The sequence below is a fragment of the Dermochelys coriacea genome, chromosome 24, assembly GCF_009764565.3.
Source record: "Dermochelys coriacea isolate rDerCor1 chromosome 24, rDerCor1.pri.v4, whole genome shotgun sequence".
Taxonomy (NCBI): domain Eukaryota; kingdom Metazoa; phylum Chordata; order Testudines; family Dermochelyidae; genus Dermochelys; species Dermochelys coriacea.
In genome coordinates, this window is record NC_050091.1 from 13,473,952 (window position 1) to 13,485,795 (window position 11,844).

The following is an 11,844-nucleotide window of genomic DNA, read 5'->3' on the forward strand; positions in this document are numbered from 1 at the left end:
CAATGTGGTAGGCATGTCGGGTAAATGACATGTCTGGTTTCCACCTTAGGGCTCTGAACCGCCAACGGGAATGCTTGGGTGTTAGCCCCATTGTGACTCTCACCTTGTTTTTAAACAGTTCATACTGGTTCATTTGTTCCTTAGGCATTTCAGCCACCACCTCAGCTAAGGGTCCACTGATCTGCGGCCTCTTCTCCACTATGTATTGGTCTGTAGAGATGCTGTACCCAAGGCAGGCCCTTTTGAATTTTTCTAAGAAGGCCTCGGTATTTTCACCTGCCTTGTAGGTGGGGAACTTCCTGAGATGTGAAGCGGTACCTGGAGAAGGATTGCTATTCTGTTGAGCCTTTGCCTTCTCCATCTCCAGTGTATGCTTCCTCTTTTTCCTTTTCCTCCATAGCTCTCTTGTGGGCAGCCTCCCTCTTCTCCTCAGCATGCTTCCATTCTTTTTCTTTTGTCTCCATAGCTCTCCTGTGGGCAGCCTCTTGGGCTTTTTCCTTTTCCTTCCATTTCTTTTTCCTTTGCCTCCATAACTCTCCTGTGGGCAGCCTCTTTGGCTGTTTCTGTTTTGGGCTCTGTCATGTTTGCCTCTCTGTTTTTAACTAACTTTACACCCAAGAGCTAGAAATAAAACAAACAAAAAACTTGGCTTGTAAAATTTTGCTGTGCTGTAACTAGATACCTATGTTCTCTGATAGTGTTGGTCAGCCTACAGAAAAATCCTTAAAAAAAACCCTAACACCTTTGTCTCCAGGCAAATAGACAGAAAACCCCTCTAGCTGCTCTTAGGTAAAAAAAAAAAAACTTCTACAGGTCTGTGAAGACTTGTGAATTTCCCTGCAGGAAGCTAACTACCCTGCCTTTAGGTAGAGAAAACTCCAGCTCACAAAAGACAATTCCCTTTTGTCTCTGCTCTGGCCGCCAAGCAGAGACAAAAAAAAACTCTAACTGCTTTCAGCTGAAAACCCGCTTTCCAGCAGCCCAAAGGAAAAAAAAATTCCTTTTTAAAATCTGTGCTTCTTGTTCAAAAAATCTCAAAATGATTTCAAGTTAATTGCACCGCTCTGCCACCATGTCAAGGTTCCTTCCCCACTCTGAACTCTAGGGTACAGATGTGGGGACCTGCATAAAAAAACCCTAAGCTTATTTTTACCAGCTTAGGTTAAGACTTCCCCAAGGTACAAACTATTTTACCTTTTGCCCTTGGACTTTATTGCTGCCACCACCAAGCGTTTAACAAATATATACAGGGAAAGAGCCCGCTTGGAAACATCTTTCACCCCAAAATCCTCCTAAACCCTACACCCCCTTTCCTGGGGAAGGCTTGATAAAAATCCTCACCAATTTGCATAGGTGAACACAGACCCAAACCCTTGGATCTTAAGAACAATGAAAAAGCATTCAGTTTCTTAAAAGAAAAATTTTAATAGAAGAAAAAGTAAACAAATCACCTCTGTAAAATCAGGATGGTAAATACCTTATAGGATAATCAGATTCAAGACATAGAGAATCTCTCTAGGCAAAACCTTAAGTTACAAAAACAGAAATCTCCATTCCATTCAGCACAGCTTATTTTATCAACCATTTAAACACAACAGAATCTAATGCATATCTAACTAGATTACTTACTAAGTTCTAAGATTCCATTCCTTTTTTGTTCCCAGCAAAAGCATCACCCAGACAGAGACAGCCTTTGTTTTTCCACCCCCTCCAGCTTTGAAAGTATCTTGTCTCCTCATTGGTCATTTTGGTCAGGTGCCAGCAAGGTTATCCTAGCTTCTTAACCCTTTACAGGTGAAAGGTTTTTTCCTCTGGCCAGGAGGGATTTTAAAGGTGTTTACCCTTCCCTTTATATTTATGACAGGGTGTCACCCAGATATACAGTACAAATAGGAAATATCAATATACCACACATGTCTATAACTCAAAACATAAAGATGACTCATACATATAAACAAGCTTCCCATATTTAGCACATCATATCTTATCCATGCATACCTTACATGGCATAATTTGTACGATTCATGCAATATCTTAATATTGGTGTCCATAATATCATGAATTGTCACCCACATTCCATACAACATCACAGTTACTAGCTTGGGCGTTACCTCTACACCACCCTGAATGTTCAAGGACAGGTGGTTTCTCTAGAGCCGCTCTTCATTCTGCCGGCTTGTTTTCCTTACTGGCTGCTCTTAAATTAAGCCAGAGCCTCCCCACACTAAATATTCCAGTGAGCTGATGACGCTGTGTTTGTAAATTATGTCAAAGCCACCCCACAAAACATATAGATTTTATGTAGTTCAAGGAACACACGGGAATGATTATTTATTATTACTTTCTATTTTGGTAGTGCTGGGAGCCCAAATCCTGAACCAGAATCCCACTATGCTAGGCGCTGCACAAACAGAGCAAAAAGACCCTGTCCCAGAAAGCCCACAATCTAAAGAGATTCAATGGATAGAGGCCCGGGCTGGGACACAGCTGACATGAGTTTGTTCATGGCTGTGCCACTGGATGGGCTGAAGGTTCTACTGAATGACCTTGGGCAAGTCATTTCCCCATTTTGTGTCTCAGTTTCCCCATTAGTAAAAACTGGAAGACTGCTAATGATCTCCCTGCTAAACTTCTTTTGAGATCTACTGATTAGAAATACTAGAGAAGAGCTAGATATCAGTATTGTAATATATAGACTCTTCTATAATATACTACTCCAAATGGATTTTAAACCATCTGGAAATTTAGAACCCCAATGAAACTTTTAGGAAACAGTCTGGAACCTGTTCGATTCTATGTGGTTTGAAAACACTTTAGAATCCAGTGATGTTGTAGATCCAGTCTGGAATATAGAACCCATAGTCTTCCATTTTGAACACATTGAGAGGATTACAAGACATGAAATTCCAGAGACAGCTAGTGATGCAGAATCCAAGAGAGTCAATTAGGTTAGAACACATTGAGAGTTCTAAAACAAACAAGATTCTGGAGCTGGCTACTAATCTGGTGTCATTGATGACCCATTGAGTTTGAAAAAATTGAGTTATCTAGAACACATTAAATTCTGGAGAGAGCACGGAATCTACAATCCAGGAACACTGCAGAGTTTATGAACAGTGGGATGCCGGGAACCCATTAGAATTTAGAACCATCAGGAATCTTGTCTGGGATGACAAGTTTTCAACTCCCCCTAAGTCTGGGCATCTTGAGGCCGTCACCCGTTTTGTGTTCTCAACTTCTGACCCGTGTCTTTCATTAGACTCGACAGCCCTGCTGGCGAGATCATTGACAAAAGCTGCTTTGACGAGAGTGAGAAGAGACTTCCTGAAGACCTGCCAGAACTTCTCCCCCACAAAGAGACAGAGAATGGGGGTGAAGCAGGCATTGAAGCAGGATGTAAAGGTGTAAATGACCAAGACGGCACCCGTCACCAACTCTGGCACCTCCTTCTTTTTCATAGAGTCATAGATATTAAGGTCAGAAGGAATCATTATGATCATCTAGTCTGATCTCCTGCACAACGCAGGCCACAGAATCTCACCCACCCACTCCTGCGAAAAACCTCTCACCTATGTCTGAGCTATTGAAGTCCTCAAATCATAGTTTAAAGACTTCAAGGAGCAGAGAATCCTTCAGCAAGTGACCCGGGCCCCATGCTACAGAGGAAGGCGAAAAACCTCCAGGGCCTCTTCCAATCTGCCCTGGAGGAAAATTCCTTCCCGACTCCAAACATGGCGATCAGCTGAACCCTGAGCATATGGGCAAGATTCACCAGCCAGATACCCAGCAAAGAATTCTCTGTAGCAACTCAGATCCCACCCCATCTAACATCCCATCACAGGCCACTGGGCCTATTTGCCATGAATATTTAAAGATCAATTAATTGCCAAAATCATGTTATCCCATCATACCATCTCCTCCATAAACTTATTGAGTTTAATCTTAAAGCCAGATAGGTCTTTTGCCCCCATTGCTTCCCTTGGAAGGCTATTCCAAAACTTCACTCCTCTAATGGTTAGAAACCTTTGTCTAATTTCAAGTCTAAACTTCCCAATGACCAGTTTGTATCCATTTGTTCTTGTGTCCACATTGGTACTGAGCTTAAATAATTCCTCTCCCTCTCCGGTATTTATCCCTCTGATATATTTATAGAGAGCAATCATATCTCCCCTCAGCCTTCTTTTAGTTAGGCTAAACAAGCCAAGCTCCTTGAGTCTCCTTTCATAGGACAAGTTTTCCGTTCCTCGGATCATCCTAGTAGCCCTTCTCTGTACTTGTTCCAGTTTGAATTTATCCTTCTTAAACATGGGAGACCAGAACTGCACACAGTATTCCAGGTGAGAGCTTGTAGAGCTTCAAGCCATGGTGGAGGTGGTAGGGCAGCCAGCCAAGGAAGAAGGAAACCACCGCAGCCACCATGACTTTGAAGAGCTTCCCAGCCCACGCCAGCTTCTTCTCCTTCATCTTCAGCCCCACACGGACATAGCATCCTGCGATGGTGCAGAAGGGGAGAAAGAAACCTAGCAGGAACCGGACCATGAAGATGGCCAGGTGGACCCATCTCCCCAGCTTCTGTGGCTTGGCTCCATTCCAGTCTCCAGAGAGGGTGTAATTATTGATGCAGGTGGTTCTGCCCGTGTGAACCATCGGGGTCTCCCGGAAAGCCAGGTAGGGAGCGCTGAGACCAAAGGATGTCAGCCACACTCCCACAACCAGCTTCCTAGCCCAGGTCACGGAGCGGTGATTCCGGGACCAGATGGGGTGGTGAGTGAGGGTGTAGCAGTCCAGGATGATGAAGGTGAGAAGGAAGACTGAGGAGAACATGCCCACAGAGATGCAGATGTTGAGGATCTTGCACATGACCGTGCCGAAGACCCAGGGGAAACCCATGAGGAGGGAGATGATGAAGAAGGGGATCAGCAGGGTGAAGAGGAGGTAGCAGGATACCAGGTGGAGGAACCAGAGCGTGATCACCGTCATCCTCATCTTCAGCCCCAGCACCCACAGGTACAGCCCGTTCCCCACCACACCCACCAGGAAGGTGGGGAAGAGCAATACGGCTGCAGCCAGGTGAGAGGCGCTCACAGCTGCTGGGGTCTGGCTGGAATTTGCCCCAGTGGTTGGTGGGGGAGTCATGTGCCTTGGTCCATGGTGCCCTGGGGAGAGAGAGAAGAAGGGTTAGAAGGGACGATAGAGGAGGGGGAAAGGGCGAGGGCAAGAGGAAGGGAGAAATAAGAGGGGTTTAGGAAGGTACCATTGGAGAGGATCTCTCTAGGGACCCTCTGGTCGTCCAGAATATGCAGGCTCGATAGTCTCAGCAACAGGGCTATAGCCGGTGGAACTCACTGCTACAAGGTAGAACTATGGGCAGCAGAGCAGGGAAAGAGGGATAGTAGATGTGGGAGGAGTGGGGATGGGGACAGTCTAGTCAGTCAAATACACAGCTATGCTGAGAATGCCATGTCGCTGTGATCTGGATGATGGGCTAGCTCAGAAGGGTGGTTAATGGGAAACGAGGCTTTTCCTCCCGAGCAGACGCCAGCTCCAATCTGTCTCCAGGGAAGGGACTGGCAGGCTCAAGGAAGTGGGGATCGGTGCTGTTGGCTCCTAGCATGCAGGTGCTGGGGCCAGTGGAACTCATTGCTACAAGGTGGAAAAAGCCACCCCACCCCCACCCCATCTCTTGTATTCATCTGCCTGTCACAGGAACTGCTACTACACCCTGACTCGTGAGAGCATGCAGGGTCCTTCTCAGCCTCATTGTAACACAGGAAGCCTCAAGCCACCAAGCTGCTTCTCTACCCCACAGCCGTGCTGCAGCTCTGCACCAGGGACCTCTGGGCTATTGTCTCTGTCAGGGACTGCACCCCGCCCGCCCCCCCGCCATTGCCACTGCCACCCCCTGGCCATGTTAGCATGGTTTCTTCTGTGCTCTGCTGACTGGCCTAGTGGTCATAGCACTGGAGACTGGGAGGCAGGACTCCTGGGCTGTGGGAGGGAAGCGGGGGGGTCCTGTGGCTTAGAGCTGTGTAAATGGGGACACATCATCTGACAGACAGCTGCAGCGGCACAGGATCTAGCAAACAGAGCTCTAAACAGGGGAGTTTGAGTGGGAGTTTGCAAGGGGAGTTTGTATTGTGGTGCTTGTTTGGGGTTTGCTTTTGCTGGGGGGGTGGTCTTTTTGGTGTGGCTTGTGTTTCCCAGATTAACAGGATTTAGGTGGGAAGGAGATGACAGATACAGAGGAAGCTGTGGGAGTGACTCCTGCAGTGAAAGACACATTGAGGATGACTGGATGTGGAAGCTGTGGTATGTACATGATCCTGGAGGGGGGAACCGGTAAGAGTTTTGTCTGCATGAAATGCCGTCTGATAGAGCTGATGGAGGAAAAGATCCGAGGTTTGGAGATGCAGGTGGAAAGTCTCGTTGAGTTTAGGAAGGGGTTTGAGCAGATGATGGAGCAAAGATATGAGGTATCTGAAGGGAAAAGCTCAGACTCTCGGATGGAAGCAGGGCTGGGGAATTTTGAGGAGAGACTGGATGAGGAAAGTGGTCAGTGGAAACATGTGACTCAAAGAACCAGGCAGAGAAAAAGACGGGCTAGTGAAGGAGAAATAGAGCTTAGGAACAGGTTTGCAGAGTTGGAAAATGAAGAAGGGGCTCAGCAGGTAGTCGCTGAAGGTGGAAGGGTAAGGAAGAAGAGAAGAGAGGCTAGCCCTATAGAAAAAGGGGAAGAGTCAAGGGAGACTACACCAAATATGAGCCCCAGGAGGATACAGGATGGGTTGAAGAGAATTGTAAGGGAAAATAGGAATGGAAAGAACTTGCAGCCAGAGGGAACAGGGGAGAGACTGGAGAATAGCACTGTCACCAGGAAAAGGCAGGTCTATGTGATCGGGGACTCTTTATTGAGAAGAATAGACAGGCCTGTAACTAGAGCTGATCCTGAGAATAGAAGGGTGTGCTGTCTTCCGGGTGCTAAGATAAGGGATGTAGACCTGAGGTTGAAAAGGATCCTCAAGGGAGCGGGAAAGAATCCCCTAATTATCCTTCATGTGGGAACAAATGATACAGCCAGATTCTCGCTGGAAAGTATCAAGGGAGACTATGCTAGGCTGGGGAAGACGCTTAAGGAAATTGAGGCTCAGGTGATCTTTAGCGGGATCCTTCCTGTTCCTAGAGAAGGGCAACAAAGGTGTGACAAGATTATGACTGTCAACAGATGGCTTAGGCAGTGGTGCTATAAGGAGGGCTTTGGGATGTATGGCCACTGGGAGGCATTCACGGACAGAGGTCAGTTCTCTCCGGATGGACTTCATCTGAGTAGGGAAGGAAATAGACTTCTAGGATCGAGGCTGGCACAACTGATAAAGAGAGCTTTAAACTAGGAATTGGGGGGAGATGGATGGGAGATGTCCGGAAAATCTCCACGCCAGATTTTAGCATTGAGAGGGAAGAAGATGAAGTAAGAAAGGATACAGCCATGGGTAGGAGAATGTATATAAGGAGCGAGGGCGGTGTGGATACTAGTCTAATAGGTTATAATGGCTGTAGAATGACTGTGCCTAATAGGGTACAAAATGTGAGCGAGGCCAAACAGCAAAAATTAAGATGTTTATACACCAATGCGAGGAGTCTAGGTAACAAAATGGAGGAACTAGAGCTACTGGTGCAGGAAGTGAAACCAGATATTATAGGGATAACAGAAACATGGTGGAATAGTAGTCATGACTGGACTACAGGTATTGAAGGGTATGTGCTGTTTAGGAAAGACAGAAATAAAGGTAAAGGTGGTGGAGTAGCATTGTATATCAATGATGAGGTAGAATGTAAAGAAATAAGAAGCGATGCAATGGATAAGACAGAGTCTGTCTGGGCAAAAATTACATTGGGGAAGAAAACTAGTAAAGCCTCTCCTATGATAGTGCTTGGGGTGTGCTATAGACCTCCGGGATCTAATTTGGTTATGGATAGAGCCCTTTTTGATGTCTTTAATAAAGTAAATACTAATGGAAACTGCGTGATCATGGGAGACTTTAACTTCCCAGATATAGACTGGAGGACCAGTGCTAGTAATAATAATAGGGCTCAGATTTTCCTAGATGCGATAGCTGATGGATTCCTTCAACAAGTAGTTGCTGAACCGACTAGAGGGGATGCCATTTTAGATTTAATTTTGGTGAGTAGCGAGGACCTCATAGAAGAAATGGTTGTAGGGGACAATCTTGGCTCAAGTGATCATGAGCTAATTCAGTTCAAACTAAATGGAAGGATTAACAAAAATAAATCTGCAACTAGGGTTTTTGATTTCAAAAGGGCTGACTTTCAAAAATTAAGGCAATTGGTTAGGGAAGTGGATTGGACTGAAGAACTTATGGATCTAAAGGCAGTTGAGGCCTGGGATTACTTTAAATCAAAACTGCAGAAGCTATCGGAAGCCTGTATCCCAAGAGAGGGGAAAAAATTCATAGGAAGGAGTTGTAGACCAAGCTGGATGAGCAAGCATCTTAAAGAGGTGATTATGAAGAAGCAGAAAGCATACAGGGAGTGGAAGATGGGAGGGATCAGCAAGGAAACCTACCTAATTGAGGTCAGAAGATGTAGGGATAAAGTCAGAGAGGCTAAAAGTCGAGTAGAGTTGGACCTTGCAAAGGGAATTAAAACCAATAGTAAAAGGTTCTATAGCCATATAAATAAGAAGAAAACTAAGAAGGAAGAAGTGGGGCCGCTTAACACTGAGGATGGAGCGGAGGTTAAAGATAATCTAGGCATGGCCCAATATCTAAACAAATACTTTGCCTCAGTCTTTAATAAGGCTAAAGAGGATCTTGGGGATAATGGTAGCATGACAAATGGGAAGGAGGATATAGAGGTAGATATTACCATATCAGAGGTAGAAGCGAAACTGAAACAGCTTAATGGGACTAAATCGGGGGGCCCAGATAATCTTCATCCAAGAATATTAAAGGAATTGGCACCTGAAATTGCAAGCCCATTAGCAAGAATTTTTAATGAATCTGTAAACTCAGGAATAGTACCGAATGATTGGAGAATTGCTAATATAGTTCCTATTTTTAAGAAAGGAAAAAAAAGTGATCCAGGTAACTACAGGCCAGTTAGTTTGACATCTGTAGTATGCAAGGTCCTGGAAAAAATTTTGAAGGAGAAATTAGTTAAGGACGTTGAAGTCAATGGTAAATGGGACAAAATACAACATGGTTTTACAAAAGGTAGATCGTGCCAAACCAACCTAATCTCCTTTTTTGAAAAAGTAACAGATTTTTTAGATAAAGGAAATGCAGTGGATCTAATTTACCTAGATTTCAGTAAGGCATTTGATACCGTGCCACATGGGGAATTATTAGTTAAATTGGAGAAGATGGGGATCAATATGAACATCAGAAGGTGGATAAGGAATTGGTTAAAGGGGAGACTGCAACGGGTCCTACTGAAAGGCGAACTGTCAGGTTGGAGGGAGGTTACCAGTGGAGTTCCTCAGGGATCGGTTTTGGGACCAATCTTATTTAATCTTTTTGTTACTGACCTTGGCACAAAAAGTGGGAGTGTGCTAATAAAGTTTGCAGATGATACAAAGCTGGGAGGTATTGCCAATTCGGAGAAGGATCGGGATATTATACAGGAGGATCTGGATGACCTTGTAAACTGGAGTAATAGTAATAGGATGAAATTTAATAGTGAGAAGTGTAAGGTTATGCATTTAGGGATTAATAACAAGAATTTTAGTTATAAGCTGGGGACGCATCAATTAGAAGTAACGGAAGAGGAAAAGGACCTTGGAGTATTGGTTGATCATAGGATGACTATGAGCTACCAATGTGATATGGCTGTGAAAAAAGCTAATGCGGTTTTGGGATGCATCAGGAGAGGCATTTCCAGTAGGGATAAGGAGGTTTTAGTACCGTTATACAAGGCACTGGTGAGACCTCACCTAGAATACTGTGTGCAGTTCTGGTCTCCCATGTTTAAAAAGGATGAATTCAAACTGGAGCAGGTACAGAGAAGGGCTACTAGGATGATCCGAGGAATGGAAAACTTGTCTTATGAAAGGAGACTTAAGGAGCTTGGCTTGTTTAGCCTAACTAAAAGAAGGTTGAGGGGAGATATGATTGCTCTCTATAAATATATCAGAGGGATAAATATAGGAGAGGGAGAGGAATTATTTAAGCTCAGCACCAATGTGGACACAAGAACAAATGGGTATAAACTGGCCACCAGGAAGTTTAGACTTGAAATCAGACGAAGGTTTTTAACCATCAGAGGAGTGAAGTTTTGGAATAACCTTCCAAGGGAAGCAGTGGGGGCAAAAGATCTATCTGGTTTTAAGATTCTACTCGATAAGTTTATGGAGGAGATGGTATGATGGGATAATGGGATTTTGGTAAGTAACTGATCTTTAAATATTCAGGGTAAATAGGCCAAATCCCCTGAGATGGGATATTAGATGGATGGGATCTGAGTTACTATAGAAAATTCTTTCCTGGGTATTTGGCTGGTGAATCTTGCCCATATGCTCAGGGTTTAGCTGATTGCCATATTTGGGGTCGGGAAGGAATTTTCCTCCAGGGCAGATTGGAGAGGCCCTGGAGGTTTTTCGCCTTCCTCTGTAGCATGGGGCATGGTTGACTGGAGGGAGGCTTCTCTGCTCCTTGAAGTTTTGAACCATGATTTGAGGACTTCAATAGCTCAGACATGGGTGAGGTTTTTCATAGGAGTGGTGGGTGACATTCTGTGGCCTGCGCTGTGCAGGAGGTCGGACTAGATGATCAGAGTGGTCCCTTCTGACCTTAGTATCTATGAATCTATGAATCTATTAACCTGAAACAAGAGAGAAAAATTCACCCATGTCACAGACCCATCTACTACATCTGTCTATTGAGTCCCCATGTTAACCCCATTAATACCCAGTAGCAGGGAGTCCCACTGGTTTGCTTTGTTAATAGGAAATGTCTGTGGCTTCTGTGTAGGATTAGTAAGGAAATTGCCCTTCAGACCCAATGAAGGGCCCCTACCCATTATAGAATTATAGAATATTAGGGTTGGAAGAGACCTGAGGAGGTCATTTAGTCCAATCTCCTGCTCAATGCAGGACCAACACCAACTAAATCATCCCAGCCAGGGCTTTGTCAAGCCGGGCCTTTAAAACCTCTAAGGAAGGAGATTCCACCGCCTCCCTAGGTTACCCATTCCAGTGCTTCACCACCCTCCGTATGCAATAGTGTTTCCTAATATCCAACCTAGACCTCCCCCACTGTAACTTGAGGCCATTGCTCTTCATTCTGTCATCTGCCACCACTGAGAACAGTCAAGATCCATCCTCTTTGGAACCCCCTTCAGGTAGTTGAAGGCTGCTATCAAATCCCTCCTCACTCTTCTCTTCTGCAGACTAAACAAGCCCAGTTCCCTCAGCCTCTCTTCCTAAGTCCTGTGTTCCAGTCCCCTAATCATTTCTGTTGCCCTCCACTGGACGCTTTCCAATCTGTCCAGACTGTCCCCTTCCCCACTCCTCCCACATCTGCGTTTCCTCTTTTCCTCCTCTTCTTCCTACACATCTACCCTGTAGCAGTGAGTTGTGGCCCATCGTCTCGACTCACCTGGGCAGTGCAGGACCCAGCACAGAGAGAGACTCAGATGGTCTGTGTTTGCCCAGCAAAGCGTCCGTGAGTCTACACTGCCCTGGGTGTTGAGGTCTCTCCCCTTAACTCTGTTACGCTTCTATACGCTCCGCCTCCACCTGCTCTCAGAGATAGAGAAGCTGCAACTCATAAATGGGAATGATCATTTGGACACTGTCTTAGCAAAGAAACCACCTAAGAAACTGCCATT

The 11,844-nt window shown here is 45.2% G+C and overlaps 1 protein-coding gene across 2 annotated transcripts; it reads right to left on the bottom strand.

The window, feature by feature from the left end:
• Positions 1 to 1,754: 1,754 nt before the first annotated feature.
• On the bottom strand, positions 1,755 to 11,653 carry LOC119848094 (probable G-protein coupled receptor 33). 2 transcript variants are annotated; one of them, XM_043501921.1, is made up of 2 exons: positions 11,575 to 11,653; positions 1,755 to 5,156 (listed from the first exon to the last, which is right to left on the bottom strand). In XM_043501921.1, exons 1-2 carry the CDS (start codon positions 11,597 to 11,599, stop codon positions 4,300 to 4,302), a joined length of 882 nt encoding a protein of 293 aa, XP_043357856.1. In that variant the 5' UTR covers positions 11,600 to 11,653; the 3' UTR covers positions 1,755 to 4,299. The 2 variants fall into 2 exon arrangements, with proteins under 2 accessions (XP_043357856.1, XP_043357857.1); XM_043501922.1 differs by lacking the exon at positions 11,575 to 11,653 and adding an exon at positions 5,255 to 6,002.
• Positions 11,654 to 11,844: the final 191 nt, after the last annotated feature.

Excerpts from the sequence above, each read along its gene's own strand:
- LOC119848094 (XM_043501921.1), bottom strand. The coding sequence starts at position 11,599 with ATGGGCCACAACTCACTGCTACAGG. Across the intron at positions 5,157-11,574 it reads CCACAACTCACTGCTACAGG|GGCACCATGGACCAAGGCAC; the intron begins GTAGATGTGTAG and ends CTCTCTCCCCAG.